This window comes from Lissotriton helveticus, chromosome 2_1 (assembly GCF_964261635.1).
Source record: "Lissotriton helveticus chromosome 2_1, aLisHel1.1, whole genome shotgun sequence".
NCBI lineage: Eukaryota > Metazoa > Chordata > Amphibia > Caudata > Salamandridae > Lissotriton > Lissotriton helveticus.
Window position 1 is genome coordinate 959302432 of NC_136059.1, and position 16876 is coordinate 959319307.

The 16876-nt window shown below is 47.3% G+C and overlaps 1 protein-coding gene across 3 annotated transcripts in view; it reads left to right on the plus strand.

The window, feature by feature from the left end:
* Window positions 1–16876, plus strand: part of TUT7 (terminal uridylyl transferase 7) — a 1540394-nt gene that overhangs the window by 184212 nt on the left and 1339306 nt on the right. For all 3 annotated transcript variants that reach the window (XM_078675707.1, XM_078675708.1, XM_078675706.1), the window contains exon 3: window positions 2123–2245. In XM_078675707.1, coding sequence (XP_078531833.1) covers window positions 2123–2245 — 123 coding nt within the window. The remainder of the gene's footprint in view (window positions 1–2122; window positions 2246–16876) is intronic.

Genomic DNA, 16876 nt, shown 5'->3' on the forward strand with positions numbered 1-16876 from the left:
GCAGCAAGAATGGTCACGCGAACTAAGAAATACGATCACATCTCCCCGGCTCATAAGGATCTGAAGTGGCTCCCTATTGACCAACGAGCCAGCTTCCGTACAGCCTGCCTCACACACAAAGCCCTGCATACAGGCAAACCAGAATATCTGGCCAACAAGCTCAAAAGGGCCGGTCAGTCTCGGAACCTCAGAAGCTCCAACACGCTCCTACTCATTCCTCTGAAATCCCAGAAACACAAAACATCTAGTAAATCCTTTGCGGGTAATGCTCCCAAGATGTGGAACTCCATCCCCCCATATCAGAATGACCGCCTCCTTCCCGAAATTCAAGATGCTACTCAAAGCCCTCTTCCTTGAGCGTTCTGGATCGTAACAAGAACTCCACGTTTGACTTTGAAAGACCATGATCTCTATGATCCCAGAGCCAGATGACTCGCTATCGATATCCGCCCTGTTTTGCGCTCATGTTGTTATTGTACAGACTTTTACTTCGCCCGTGTGCTCCCTGCCCTGTTTTCCGTTCTCACTGTCTTTCTGATGCCTATTTGTATTTGTTGTGAAGCGCTCTGATACCTTCGGGTCCAGCTAGCGCTATACAAAACTTCAATAAATAAATAAATAAAACATATGGAATAAATACACTTACATTAAATTAGATACAAATACATAGTCACAGTGTTAAACAAAAGTATCAGCTAAACAGTGGGCAATGTAGATGATTCTGTTCTGAGGTTGTTATGGTTGAGTGTAGTGAGGGTGGGGATATTGGAGGCACAGTTTTCCCTAAGGTAGTCGGGACCAAAGTGGGGAAAGGAGCAACAGGCCAGTCCAATGGGTCAGGAGTGAGTGGAGGGGATTAGGTATTTATTGAGAAGTAAGAGTTTAAGTTTCTTCTTGAAGTGTTGAAATGATTAAATATCACGTCGATTCTGTGGCACTGAGTTCTATATTCTAGGAGCGTTCTCGGAGAAGGAGCAGGCGTGAGATTTTTCTTTCTTCTGTTTAGGTGGGATCAAAAGTAGATTGGCAGAGCTATGAAGAGGTCTCTTTTGGCCCGCTTTGGATAGTTTGTTAGCGAGGTTTAACATTTTTTCTATATAGAGAGATTTGTGCCTTATGCAGGCAGTTTTGAGTATACATCTTGCCTCAGTTGGTAGCCAGCTGAGCTTCTTGAGAGTGGAAGTGAAGTGGTTAAAACGACTCTCCCATCGATAGTAGTCTGGCTGGTGCATTGAGTGTAGCTTTCAAAGGGTCTAAGTGCTTTTTTGGAGTGCCTGTGATTGTTGCTTTACTATAGTCTAGCCTGGAGAAGGGTTTAAGGACTGCCCCACCGACTTTAGGTCTTCACTGGGGATGAAGGATTTGACTTTTTTTAAGGTGTTTCAGCATGTAGAAGGCTAAATGCTTAAGCTGAGACATTGATATGCTCTTTCATGTTCAAGTTTGTCAAGTGTAATCCTCAGAGATTTAAACAGGTTGGAGATGGATAGGTTGCGATTTAATGCAGTGAGGTTGTCGAGCCAGATAACTACGGGAAAGGACTTTTCTTTCGGTTGGATGAGGAGGAGTTCGGTTTTGTTGGGGTTGAGCTTAAAATGGTTTCTGGTTAGCTGGGATTGAGCTGTGTAGAGAGAGGAGATTTTGATGTAGAGTTCGGTGTCATCTGTATACAGATGATCGACACGTCTGGATTGTTTTGAGACCATAGCGAGTGGTTCCATGTAGAGGTTGAATAGTGCAGGAGATTGGTCCTTGAGGGGAGTCCTTGTGAAAATGGTGTTCCTTTAGAGGTGGAATTGTCTAGCTTGATTAGCTGTGATGACTGGTTCAGGAAAGAAGCAAACCACCCAAGGGCAGTACCACTAATGCATGCACGCTGAGCGAGGCTATTTAGGAGTATCTCATGGTTGACAGTATCAAAGGCCACCAAGAGATCCAGGAGACTAGGAGGCAGGCCTGGCCATCATCCAGAAATCTGTGTAGGTCATCTGTAATGTTCAGCATTCCAGTCTCTGGTTTGCAGCCACCCAGATTGGAAGGTATCATTGATGTTGTATTTTTAAATGTAGTTGTTGAGTTTTGCAAGTGCATAGTGTTTTAATTTTCCTTTTTTGTATTTTAGGGAAGAAAGCCACGGCGCTACCCAACTGCTGTGTACACATGCAAGCTATGTGATGCTTTCCTGGAGTCTATAGCATCTGCTAATAAACATATTAAAGAGAGAAGGCACAAGAAATATGTCATGGTGAGTGTATAGTATGTGCATGTTATTTTTTTCCATCTGCAGTTACGCAGTGCATTAAATATGCAGCTGTTCATGGATTCCACGTCACAGAAAAAAAGCGGGGCCTTAAGATGGCTAGTGTAACATAGTAAATGTAAAAGAAAAATGGGGGTGGGGGGAGGTTATTGAAGATCCTGCCCTAAAAATACAAATAGAATGTTGGGTTACCGTAACAGCAGATTGAAATGGGAAAACACATTTTGTGCTTGCTGCTATTATGAGATGCTAAAGGATTGTGAATATTAGCAGATGCCATTTCGCAGAAAAATAAAAAAATGTTGGGGTTTGGGTGTAAGTGAATATCATACAACCCAAGTGAGCATGTGTGGGAACATGGAGAGCCAAATCCTGCACCCAAAATTAAACATAAACAAATGATTAGTACTAAATGTTTACGCTGAGAACTGGGACCGAAGGAGCCAACAAATCATGACTGGCAAGTGCCATCTTTGATCTTCAAAGCTGTTTAGATCTGTACTTTAAAAAAACAAAACCAAAAAAAAACGGAACCTCACTTTCCTAAAATGAGAATTTACAGCAGAGGGAGTGGACATACAGACAGTCACAGTGTATTCTCAGTTATAGGCGCTTGGCCTTATCAGGGGCTCTGCTTATGCTTATTGCCCTCTGCTTATGCTTATTGCCCTCTGTAAACATTTGAGGAGTCTGTGCAGGTGTGTAAGAAATGGCCTCTCTTTGAATGCTCATCCCCACAATTTTGGACTGATTCTTCTGGTTTTTCGATTCTGAGAATGCACTCAGACCTCTGTGCCAGTGTTCTAACCCACTACAAAGTGTATGTCGCATTGACTATCCACAATTGTCAGAGATTTGATTTTCTTCTAAGTCCCTATTATATTGCACCCAGGGTACCAAGAACCTATAAGGCAGAGTGTCCACCCAGGTCTGCAGCACTGATTGTGCCACCTTGAGTATGAAAAGTACAACATGGTTCCCAGCCTGTCACTGCAGACTGTAAGGGCAGTTTAAAAACTGCTAGTTCGATTTTGCCATTTAAACCGTTGCTAAAGCCTCCACTTACCCTATCAATAAGTGTAAATGTCCTCTAAGGAAGGCCTACCGAGCCTTAGCGCTGGATATTATTAGTTGGGACATGTATTTTTGTTTTTATATGTCCAGACAGCAAAGCTTCCAAATTGTAATTTTTTCCTTGAAAGAGTCAGTAGCCCCACTGCCTAACGCAGAGTTACTACTGCCAACTCAGCCTGGCTAACTTCTGACTGGAACTGCTGAAATGGGTACTTCATGGTATCAAATAAATTGTGTCATTAAACCCGACTTGATGCCCAAGTTTAATTTTATGTCACTTTCATGGAAACATAATTTGTTAGGAAGTTCCCACTCTGTGACTCAGTTTGTCCAGTGATCTTACACGTCACTGGCTTCTAGACCGCTTTCTGCCCTCCTGTGAAGTAGTGTGAACAACTCCCAGGAATAAGAGCAGCCTGCTACAGGGAGCGGTGTTACCTCCCCTTGCAGGAAGCCACTCATGGTGTTGGCCCAAAAAGCGAGCTTCAAAGCTTTGGTAGGCAGGCTATCACACTTCTGAATGGTTGACCCTTTGTTCAGGTAAACAGGCTGTCAGTGGGAGCAGAGAAGGCAGGCAAGTGTGCAAACCGGTTTTACCTTGGGTGTGTAGCCCGCAAGTAGCCACACCTGTCGGGTGATCTACCAAGCTCCTAGCATCCGAGGAAGGGTTCAAACATCTTGAGCGGGCAGAATAGTGTACTCTTGGATAGCTATATGCCACACATAGTCAAAAGTCGTCACAGGGTGGGAGGTATTCTGGAAGTCCATTGGCTAGCAACTGCATCATCCACCCCATGGCACTTTCTGGGAATAAATATTGGACCCCTGGCACCCTGAACCTCAGATCATGACGGAACTGGAGAATGGACTGCTCTGCTCACCCCTGGACTTGGCAAAGAGAGGTTGCACTGTCTGCTGGACTGCACCTGCCATATATTAGGCTGGCTTGAGGAAAAGTAGCTCCCAAACCCCCAAACAAATAAGTGGCTTCAAGGGTCAGTCGGCTGTCCCCCTTGGAACCAGCACCAGGGTCATCAGAGCTAAAGTAGACCCACCTAGCAAATTAGTAGCCACTTCTGTAGAATTGATGCTGATCACTGCTGGGTAGCCCAAGAAACCAATCCTCAACAGCCCCAAGTTGCACCAAAGTATGCTGGACCTAGGAGTGTTATCTGAGTCCAGATTGTTCGCACAAGAGGGACACCTGCCTTCACCAATGGATACTACTGGGACCGCTGTGGAGGGAGACCAGTACCCCAGGAGCAGTTGACCGTCTACTGGCTCAAAGAGGACTTTGAAGGTCCATGACCTCTGTGGCCAAAGCCACCCCACCTGACCGTGGACCGAAGAGTAACCATAAGGACATCCCTCGTCGACCACCCAGAGCATCCTCCATTTCCTGCATCTACAGCATCAGGACCACTCTATTAAAGTCTCTTGCAGTTGTGCTGTAAGGTTTAAAACTGGACTAGAGAAGGCTTTGGTGGCCAGATATCTGTCCACATACTCCATTGTTGTCCCCCCTGGCCATCTCCCTGTCAGATTTGGTCACCCTAGTCGGACTGGAATCGCTAAACACAACTCTTACAAACTTTTCATAAGTTTACAAATGTAACTGTTATCAAAGCTTGTTTGCGGTTGAACTGAGATTTACGTTTTTTTTAAAAAATCTAGATCTCCGGAAACCGCTGGTGGATTTGCTCATCTTGGTCACTAACAATTCATAAACGTAGATTATATTTTTATGAATAGTTTTCAGATTTATTTTGTGTTGTGTGACTTTATTTCATTGCTTGGTGCTGTTAAATGCTTTACACTAGTTCCTTTGTTTAAGCCTTCCTGCTCGAAGCTACAGCTACCAAGGGTTGAGCTAAAAGTTTTTCAAATGAGCCTGACTGGACCTAATACAGTTTTTGGGAATGTATTGCATGGTAAGGTCGCACAACCATACCATATAATACAAATCAATCCTCACAAGGTGGTTCTCTGGGTAAAGCGACTGGGCACAAGTTGCAAAATACCACTATGCACATCTAGAGGCTTTGCAGCGCATGCTTTGGGTGAAGACCTGATCTCGTCTGCCACACCATTCATCAGTGGCAGATGATTAACTTTGAAAGTGGTGAGGCGTGGTTACCTGTTTCTTAATACGAGCATTTCAGCGGATCTGGTTAGCCTAGCTCCTACACATTGCAAACCATGCACGTATTCTGCTGTGGGTTTCTATGGGTGATGCATCATCCCCTTTGACGGCTACTGATTATGTACAATGACATACTGAAGAACTACAGTGGTGCAGTATCTTAAATGACTATCCGTGTTTCCAGGTGCATAAACCACTGAGCTGTCCAGCAACAGAGCCTAGAAGCCTATACGTGGGGTCCTCCCAATACTAAAAGTGCTAGATTATTGCAGGTGCTATTGTGCTAACACAATCAAGTACTTAAGATAAAAGCAACAAGGAGAGCTGTCTAAGCCTCTTAAACTTAGATGTAGATCTCGCTGAGATGCTTAATAGCAGATCCTACAGGTCTCTTTATGGTGGAACTAACCTGCTTTACCATTGGTAGAGCTGATGGGACTACAAAAGGTGCAGGCCTCTTGAAACTATTATGAACAGATCCTCCTTCATTTATGGTATGATTATCTAAGATGGTGAACTACTCACAGCAGTCCTTTGAAGGGTCCTCTACTCTTATGTTATGTTGATTTGTAGATAGCTATCACCCAGGACGTTATCCTGGTGCTCAGCAGGTATATGTGAGTAAATTAGTTGGGTATGGAAGCAGGGATATAAGTTTGTAGTTAGAGAGTGAGGAGGAGTCAGCTGAGGGTTTCTTCAGCAAGAGTACGACTGTGGCATTGTTTCCAGGCATCTGGGAATGTTGCTGAGCAGATAAAGGAGTTCAAGATGGTTGTGAGCATGGTGCTGATGGGTAGAAGTCCTCTGGAGTGCATCCGATGGGGCACCAGAGTGGATGGACTTCATTGTGGTTGCGGTTTCCTCCAAGGTGATGACTGGCCAAGTGATTAGTGCAGATCTTTTGGACAAGGTTGGGATTTGATTGACAAGGTCCGATAGGTACAGGTATGGTTGAAGTTACTGCATATGGTCACTGTTACTGAAGAGTAAGTGGAGTTCGTTGAAGAGGTTCTGAGAAGGGGTGTTGAGTTTGAGTGTACTGCTGTTGAAGTGAAGTCCTTCTCTATGGCAACTATTTCTTTGCTTTAGTTGGTACAGGCATCAATTCGATCTTCCAGGGTGCTTTGTGTGGTGTTCCTTATCAATTGTTGGTGCCCTGTCAGGGTAGACTTGAATAGGCTTCTATCCTTGTTGTTTTTGCTTAGTCCCCGTTTGCTCTCAAGTTGTTTGCAGTGGCATTTTGTTAACCTGAGCTCCTCTGTGTACCAGCTGGCTTGGGGTATTGATATCAACATGCTGTTTAGCTTGTGGGGGGGCAGGTCATTGGTGCAGGAAGTGAGCCAGTAGTTTAACTTCGTGATGGCTTTGTGGTGGTTGTTGCTGTGTTTGGGTTGGTGAGTGTTGAGAGCGGAGGTCCATATTTTTTCCAGGACATTGTTCTAGTTGTGGTGGTTGTTTTGTCTGTGGTAAGTGTGGGCAGGGGCAGGACAGGAATGCTGACCTTGTTGAGGGCATGGTCAGTCCATGTGACAGGTGCGCTTTTGTGGTTGTTGTCAAATGAGTCGAAGTTGGGATCCAGTAGGTGTCCTGCAAAGTGGGTAGGTATTTTATCTCGTTACCAAAGACTTCAAGAAAAGTTTTTTTAAAGTTGGGGTCTGAGTTGTCTTTTAGTTGGAAGTTCAGGTTTCCGAGGAGGATGTGTTATGTTGTTATGCTAAAAGTATTTATGAAGGGAGCTTACACCAAAAGGTTTCATGGCGTTAGGGTAACGGTTGAGGCAGTGGCAGGGAAATAGCTTAGTCATCATATGCTTGGGCGAACAACCAGGTCTTAAGCTGTTTTCTAAACTGTACAAGAGAGTTCAGAGACCTCATCGCGACCGGGAGGGAGTTCCAGGATTGTGGGGCCAAACCTGCAAACCTTAGTCCACCATACTTCTTACATTTAGACGAGGGAGTTGCCAACAGGTTCAGGTGGGAGGACCCAAGGTCTCGAGAAGGAGTGTAATGTTGAAGTCTAGCTGAAATAATAGCCGGACTATTGCCATGTAGAGCTTTAAAAATGGCTCATCCCAGCTTAAAAGCACAGCGTTGATCACTGTAAGCCAGTGAAGACTTTTTATAAGTGTACTAACATGATGCCACTTTGGTTGATGAAAAATCAACCTAGCAGCTTGGGTCTCAGTTGGTACGCAGGTATACCAACATACAGTGAGTTGGCATAGTGCAGTCGGGAGATTACCAAGGCTAAAGTGACCAGGATCATGGCTTCCCTACGCAAGAATCCACTAATCTTCTTTGTTCTCCGCAGTTGAAAGAAACCGGCAGACCCAACTGAACTGAACTGATCTGGGCTTTCATGGACAAATCATTACTGATAATTATCCCCAGCCTTTTAGAGGAAACAGCTGGCATGGGGGATTGCCCAGTAGGGGGGACCAAAAGTTGGAGTGCCATGGATTGGCTGACCCACCCGTAAGAATCAGCTCAGTTTTGTCAGGATTCAGCTTCATTTGGTTATTGTTCATCCAGTCACTTATAAAAATCATAGTGGCTTGGAAGTTAGACACTGATGATGCTGATGAGTTGATGTCAAACACCAATTGAAGATGGTTGGCATAGTTAAAAATTCCAACATTTCTTTCCCTCGGGGAACAGTTTAGAGGAAGAAGATACAGGTTAAAAAGAAGCGGAGAGAGAGAAGAACCCACAGGTAATTTCCCTCTTGTTGGATGAAAAGTTGGCAAGACGCACCGCTTGCGACCGGTTGTTAAGAAAGGAGGAGAGCCACTTTAACGCCAGACCCTGAATTCTGGCATTGCTGACACGGTCAATCAAAATGTCATGATCCACCGATGTAATTGCTTGTATCATGGAAGAGTGTCTTGATGAAGGCTGTGATGGTGTTGGAGAAGCTGGTGTGCGGTCCCTGCGCTCTGTAGATGAGTGCCACTCTGGGTTCAGTTGGCTGTGATGTTTCAGCTTAAATGACTGGGGTTCCATGTTGATGGAAGGCATGCAGCTGATGGAGTCCTTGTGGATGATGTTGATTCTGCCGCTGGGTTTGTGAAGTCTACCTTGCCTGGTGATCTTGTATCAGGGTTGGATTTCTGTTGTGATGTCTGCCGCTGTCTGGTTCAGGCAGTGTTCCGTGAGAAACTGTAGGTTCAGGACTTGGTCATGTAGCAGGTCCAAGATCTCCATGACGGATTTGGTGAGTGGACAGGTATTTGTGAGCATGCATGAGAGGTGGATTGCTGTGTCTGTGGTGTTTGGCCTGTGAGTGTGAGCTAGGACCAGTGTTGTGTGTGTGGTCGGTGTGGGTGTGGAGCAAGGAGGGAGATGGAGACTGTATGAGTATTTGCAGGCTGCCCAAGAGAAATCTCCTGGCATGTTGTGAGTGGCTGACTGGCTAGGGTCGTCCGGGGTAGAGAGCGAGGAGGCATGCAGCTGTGTAGCAAAGGTGGAAATAGGACTAGGGGTCCTGGAGCTGGGCACAGTCCATGGAGGTTAGGAGAGAGTGTAGGATGACAGTGGGAAGAGGCTCAGGGGGGTGTGGGAAGTGGGGACTAGGTAAGGAACGCTGGAGGGGATGAAAGGGTGGAAAAGCAAAGGCACAAAGTCAAGGACAAAGCACGTAAAATGGAGCAATGAGGCACAAGCAAGCAAATCCGAGCCAAAAGAAAGTCACAAACCACAGCTTGTGACTCTCCAGAGAGCAGAAATGGAGCAAGAAGAGGCACAAAATCAAAGCAGAGGACAGAGAGCAGAGGACAGAGCGCAGAGGCACAAAAACACAGGTTAAACGGAGCAGAAAAAGCAGCACAGACAAGTATAAAGCAGAGCGCAAGCACAGCGAAAGTAGCATAAAACGGAGCTACGGGCACTAAAGGGTGAAGCAGATAGAAAAATGGAGCAACAGAGCACAACATTTTCATGCCTGCTGGAGGCTGAAACGGTGAGCGACGCATATCGCTGAAATACGGGTGGACGAGGCCCCTCAAAATGGCGACTGAGGCGACCCCTGAAATATAGACTCCCTGGCCTGCACACTGACGGGGGCACAGAATGGACTGCTGTGGTTCCCTCTGAGAGCTGCTACAGGCTGAGCTGGTCGAGGGAGCGGATGGCGAGAAAACCCTCTGCGGGAGCTCTACGCATCTACCGAACGGGCACTGCTGGGACCGATGGGATGGCACATCTGTGACGACCCAACCTGAACACCAACCTGGAAGAGCTTGCCGGTGACTGGGAAGCCCTCCTGAAACAGGTTGCACACGGCTGATGCTTGCGGACTTGGACACGCTCTTTGGGAATGTAGACAGTGGATGAGAGCGCTGCACAGTGGGACCCTGTAGCGAGTGGGGCCCCGCCGGAGTGAACATGAGAGCTGAGACCCGTTGGTGATTGATGGGAGTGGACCTGAGAGCATTGGAAGTGGCGACAAACCCCCCCTCCCCCACCCCAGGCTCCGGACGAGAGTAGTGGCCAGTATACACAGGTCCTACTGCGGGAGCCCGAGATTGGCCGACGGCCGCTGGGAAACAAAAATCGCGCATGAGACAAGGTCAGTGAAAACTGGTTCCTGACCTGGGAAATAGTGAGAGGCGCTGACTATCGCTCCTGCATGAAGTTTGAGAGCGAACTGGGTATTGAGCCCTGACTGTGGGGAAGCTGTGAGCAGCCCATTGGTCGTACTGTACCTTGCACGGCTTATCCAGAGCAACAAGGTGGTGGGTCTATGAGGCACAGCTGGCAATCGATACCGCGACCTGTGGCTAGCAGCGGAGTTTCGTCCTGGAAATTACCTAGGCTTTCATTTTGAAGGGAGATTTGCGCACGAGACCGTTGCCAGTGGGCCCACAATTGATAAGTGGAAACTTTATCCTGGTGTGAGTTCGGAGATGCCTGGGAAGCTGTGAGGAGGTCCTACCGGTGCAATAACCTGTGGGGCGCATAGCTGTACCCCCTGCTCTTCTGACACTTTGCCCCCTGCTGGGGCACTGTGTGCAGGGTTGGTCTGCCTAGCGGGGTGCTGCACTGCCACTGTTGGCTGGACGGGGAGTAGATTGGCGACGTGCCTGGCTGGTTGGTGGGGCGCTGTCGGGCGCACCCTGAGGATTTTGGCACTCTGTGCTGGCGCACCTGTTTCCATACCAGCGCATGCCCGGGAAACCTTCTCGGCGTTGGGTCACCCCTGGATCGTGGGGTTGGACAGCCTGGAATCTGTTTGGCCTAGATCACCTGAGCGGTCAATTCATGAACTTGTGAATCTAGCAGGAGGGCGACGGACTGGGCCCGAGGCACACGGCTTGACCTTTAGATATATTGGAGGCCTGGGTATTTTATACACATAACAAGGCCCCGCTGATGGTTCTTGTGAGCGGGGGGAGCTGAGCGAGCCAGCCTTGTGGACGGAGGTGAAAGTTCAGTTGTGGTGGGCAGCTCTTGCTGTCCTGGATCTCCACAACTGTTGACCGTAGGGGGCCCTGATCCTGCCTTGGGATTTAGCATCATCATCATGGGCAAGCCTAGAAGTCGCCAGACTGGTGCCCCTCCGGATCAAGAGGACAGTGCTCAGGAGCAGTCACAATCTAATCCAGACCAGCAGCAGCTCAATAAAATCTTGGCGCCCATAGCGGATATGAAAGCGAACCTCCACCAAGATATCAGCACTGTTGCTGTGGGACTTGGCCTGCTGCAGGAAGAACATAAAAAGTTATCAGGGAGGGTCAAAGTAACTGAGTCTACTCTAGCAGAGATGGCACCAGCCAAAAGGCGTTGGAGCAGCAGATGGAGGCTCTCACGGACAGAGTGGGCCAATTGGGGCGCAGAGCAGAGGATGCTGAAGGGTGCAACAGGAGGAACAACATCTGTGTCCTGGGCCTTCTGGAAGGAACGGAGAGTAACAACATGGTGTCCTTCCTGGAGAACTGGCTTAGGACTGTCGTAGCGCCGGAGGGCCTCTCCTCCTTCTACACGCTAGAGAGAGAGCCCATAGAGTGCCGGCCAGGCCTTTGGCCCTTGGGAGACCCCCGCATCCAGTGGTGGCCCATCTGCTCCACTTCCGTGACAAAGATCTTCTTCTGCAAAAGGCGCGAGCGGATGGCCCTTTCGCTGTGGATAATAGTAAGGTCTCTCTGTTTCTGGACTACACGTTGATGGTACAGAGGAAACGGGCTTCCTATTTGGAGGTTAAGAGGGCTATGAGAGTTAAAGGTCTCCAATACTCTCTAATGTTCCCGGCTCTATCTTGCTGGGGCAGACCACTCATTATTTTGATTGCCCTAGAGATGCGTGGGATTGGTTGGAGACCTACAAAGGCTAGAATCCTGGGGCCGGGGACTCTGGAGGCGGCAGACGGAAGCCCGTGAAATCTGGAAAGTGCCCGAGATGGCGAACTCGCAGAAGGACCTCCAAGAAACAGTCCTCATCACAGACCGAAAGGGAGAGTGGGGGAAGTAATGCAGTCCGGCTTCGGCTCCGGAGACAGTGGCCAGTTCTCCCAGGGAGACAGACAGCAAAGAAAAAGACACCTTCCACAGTGACAGCGCGAAGATGCCTGTGGTGACGCCTAACACTGCAGACAATATTTTTTGATGTGACTGGTAAGCTAGGGCGGCTGTGCCACTAAGAGGTCCATCGTCTGAATGTTGTTCATTTTTGGCCCTGAGCTGCCTCTTTCTATGGGGGCTGGTGTGCTCTCCTTTGTAGGATCTTTCCCCTTCTACTTTTTTTCCTTTTTTGGCTTCTCTTTGCCTTGCCAACACCCGTTGAGTGCCACACTGGGTTGAGGTCTCACTTAGTAGGCACTATTTCACAGGATGTTTGGGCGGGTGACCGTTGTTGGACTGCCCTGGGGTTGGGGAGTTGATCACCACAAGGGTCCTTTTCTTGTGATTTTTATGACCTGGTATGTTTGCAGAGGGGTGGGAAGTTATGTGACAGGGAAGGATGTGGTGGGGGGGGGGGGTCTGTTCTCCGGTATGATCCAGCAGGAATGGCAGGGGCTCAGAGTGCTATAGGGTTCCTAACGTGGAACATTAGGGGGATGGGTCTGTGGCAAAACATCATAACATCTATTCATACTTGAGATGCAGGGACATCCACATAGCGTTCTTACAGGAAACTCACTTAAACAGTGAGGAAGCTGGGAAACTGAAAGTACATTGGCGGGGTCATGTTTTTGCGACTACCTGCTCAGCTGTTGCGAAAGGGGTATTAATCTGGGTGAAGCCAGTGGTCCCTTTTGCAGTTGAGAGAACGTGGCTGGATGAAGGGGACCGATATGTTCTGGTTGCTGGGAGTTTGGCGGGACGCGAGGTTACCCTTGGTAGTATCTATGCTCCTAACCAGGACCAGGACCAGGACCAGGACCAGGTTGGCTTCTTGGACTCATTTTCTGCTGTCTTGGCTGGTAGACTACATAGCTGTCTGGTCCTTGGGGGGACTTTAACTGAATTGTGTATGTTGCTGAGGATCGTTCACATCCCTCTGTAATGGGGTCCCCGGCACGCCACACTGCTTTGGGGTTCCGCGCTCGGATGGCACACTGGGGGCTTGAAGATACCTGGAGGCTGCAACATGATAGTTGCAGGGAATTCTCCTTCTATTCATCGGTACACCAAGTGCATACGCGTCTTGATATGTTCCTATGTTCCCCCGCGTTTAATAGCACCGTTGCGCGCACGGAGTACCTGGGCCATACACTATCGGACCACAGCCCGTTAATAATGACTCCTCAACCATCAGGGTGGTACCCCGCCAGTCCCCACTTGGAGGCTCAACCCAGCAATGCTGGACGACAACACTTTTCATACCTCGCTGCATACCCTCTTAGAAACATATTTCCTTAGAAGTCCCAACACTGCATCCTTGGTTTGGGTGGAACGGGAGGCGTTCAAAGTGGTGGTGCGGGGCCACTGCCTGGGACAGGCGACTGGTGCTTATAGGGAGCTCCGTCTGGAATTACTTGACTTCGAAGGGAGCATCCGCAGTTTAGATAACATCCAGGGTACGAGGGATGCGGTTCGCTAGGCGTTGCAGGAGGCGGATGCAAAGTATGATGAGACCCTTGTGCATAACTATAAGTAACAAGGACCCCCTGAAAATTGGATCGAGCTCCTGGGTCAGGGTAAATAAACCATTAAAAATAACACACCCAGGCACGCAACCTAGATTTACAATGTGTTGAGACCCAGACTACTGAAATGACGTGGAACTGCAAGATGGTATCTTTTTTTAAAAAAAATTCTTAATGTTTTAATAATTATCATGTACATATGAATAAAAGTTTTACATTCAAAATATTTATACATAATCAAAATACATTTCATTGACAACAATTTATATAAAAAACAAAAAAAATACAAGTGAGGTAATGACGAATTCTTCTCTACGCGTTTCGACAACAAGTGTCTTCGTCAGGAATTTACCATCTAGAAGCTTTTAAAACAATCTACAAAGAAGATAAACATTATAAGATACATATTCCAAATTACTTTTTTGACATTTCAGCAAATATTTCTGTCTGGGAACAACATTCACATTGTTTTAGAAGATACATTAAGACCGTTTCTGTGTACCTGCAAAGAGCTATGTTTACAGGGTAAAAGTAAGCGTAAAAAGAAAGGGGGAAATTGAACAAAGATGAAGAATGCCAAGAGTTCAGGATGGAACAAATAGAATATGATGGGGTCTGCAGACACAGAGGATAAAGGTACTTGGATGGCACGCTCTCCTGTCATTTGTCTAAATAGTGGGAGATGGTCTTCCCAGTAATTTATAAAGAACTATAGGAAATGGAGACCTCTGTAAATGTATGACCTGCTATTGGGGCTAATGGTCGATAAATAGCCTTTGTTATAATAGCAGTGCACTTAATTCCTGGTCTGTTATTGATGTTTTAAATACCCTGATACCTGTAAAGGGTTATATATCGAACTCTGATTTGCACATATGGTGATGAAAATGTGGCTCACCTGACTCAGGCTCTGGCAGAGATTCTGTAGAGCGATCACTGGTTTGTGCTGTCTTATGGATAGTGCCACCTGTGATTTAGGGTGCTCTGGGTCAATTCAAGTTCTACAGAAGGTGGTGATCTGCTGTCACATAACAATGGAGAAAAACAGAGAGTGTAGTAAATTTACCGCATTAGGAGTGGAACATGGGCCCTCAGTTTTATTGACTATATCAGGGATATCCCTCTTAATGGTATGACAAATCTTTACCTAGTTGGCGGCAATGCCGTGAAGCTTTATTCTAATCGTAAGGGCGATCTCCCTAAAGGTGGTTTGCCGGGGACGTGATATGGCCGGATATATCTAAAAGACCTGTTAGGTACTCGAAATCTGTGAATTAGAGTCCGGATGTCTGTGGATACAAGAGAGATACAAAATTGTATCTTTAAATCATATATTTCATAAGCTCGGGACTCTGAGATGTTATGTCCCTTGGATTTACTACATACCTATTATAACAATGGTCCTCTGATATTTTGATAAAATGTGACCTCTAATGTTGTGATTCCGGATGATTGGGTACTGCTGAAAAAATAAAAAAATATATGAAAAATTGCTTGTCAAAAAACAGTCCCATGGACCTAATTAGGTTCCTATCTCTGTATACACGAAGAAAATAATATTGAAGGCATACCTGACTTGGTGCAGATTCGAGTGCACTAAAACTTGGCTGTTTACTGAAAGCAACGTTGCAGCTTGCCGAAGATGTGGCTGCTGTGGTGCGAGCTGTGGGGTTAAAATGAATAGACACATCTTATCTAAGTGTCTAATTGACCCTTGTGCATATGCATCGTTATAACTACAACGAGTACCTTGATACGGTGCAGAGAGCGGAAGGGAAGGCAGGCCGTCTTTTAGCTTGGTTAATTAACCCGGAACTGGGCGGCTACCCCATCACACAACTGGGAATGGATTCTGGTGCTGTATTGTATAGCCCTGATGCGATTAACGACTCCTTTTTAACATTTTACGAACGTCTCTACGCGGCCCAGACTGTGGCCCCTTGTTTTGCGGTGAGGGAGTTTTTGGAACCACTGCCCCTCCGGGTGTTGGAGGAAGAGGAACGGTAAGGATAGGGGGAACGGATCACTCCTCAGGTAAATACAACCACTATCCATGCGTTGGCACCTGATAAGACTCCAGGGCCGGATGGCCTCCCTGCTGAATTTTACCAGAGTTTCTCTGACCTTCTTGCGCCACATCTGGTCCGGTTTTAAAAGGACGCCTACGAGGCTGGGGAATTACCTGACACCACTCGGAGCGCTCTGGTAATCCCCCTTCTGAAAATCAAGTCGGCGAAAGCGGGGGTTAAGGATTATAGGCCCATCTCTATGCTTAACTTGGATTTTAAGATCCTGAGCAAGGTGTTGGCTGGTAGGCTGATCCTGCACATGAAGCCAATAATACACCCAGATCAGAATGGGTTTATCCCTGCCCATAACACCTTTTACAATCTCCTTAGGCTCTACTCCATTCTTTACCACGCCGCGACCCCGCTTCATCACCAGGCCACGGTGCTTTCCGTTTGACCTGGAAAAGGCTTTTGACATGGTGGGCTGAAGCTACTTGTTTGAGGTGATGAGGCGTATGGGGTTGGGCGAAGAATGGGTACGTTGGGTGCGGCTTTTATATGCGGCGCCCACTGCCAGGGTCCAAACGGGCAGAATAATATCCAGGGAATATGGCATGTTTCGGGGGACTCTGCAGGGATGCCCTCTTTCTCGCCTCCTCTTCACCCTGGCGATTGAGCCCCTTGCTGAGCGACTCCATCGTGGGGGAGAGGGGATTGGACTGGACTCTGGAGGGCGGACGCATAATGTTTTCCTCTATGCGGATGACCTCTTGTTGTACCTTTTGGATGCTGTGGGGAGCACCCCGACGGCCATGCAAATACTGGTCGACTTCGCGGGCTTATCGGGTCGGCGGGTTAACAGAGCAAAGACGTATCTGTTTCCGTTGGCGGGTCCCCTCCCTAGACCAGACGCTCTGATGGCTGACATTATATGGGCCCAGAATACGTTCAAGTACCTGGGTATACATAAGAAGGTAACCTAGGTATACCAGTGCGCTTGCTGCGAGCGTGTGTCCATTTTTGGCGTACATTGCAATTGCCGGTAATGTCCAGGTTTTCCCTATCTAAAATGGTTATGCTGGTTCCTGGATCTTTTGGTGGGTACTCTCACAATGTGTATTATTGTGCACAAATTATTGAGAAGCATGTCCTGAGGAATCTGGTCTAAATCTGGTGGTGACGGATGTCTGCTAGACTATTGGCACTTCTCTAGGTCCAACGAAATGTTTGTTACTCAGATTTTTGTCTGGGATCAGTTCTACGGCCGCTGAAAGATGTATTTCAGTATTGTACTTTTGCTGATATTGC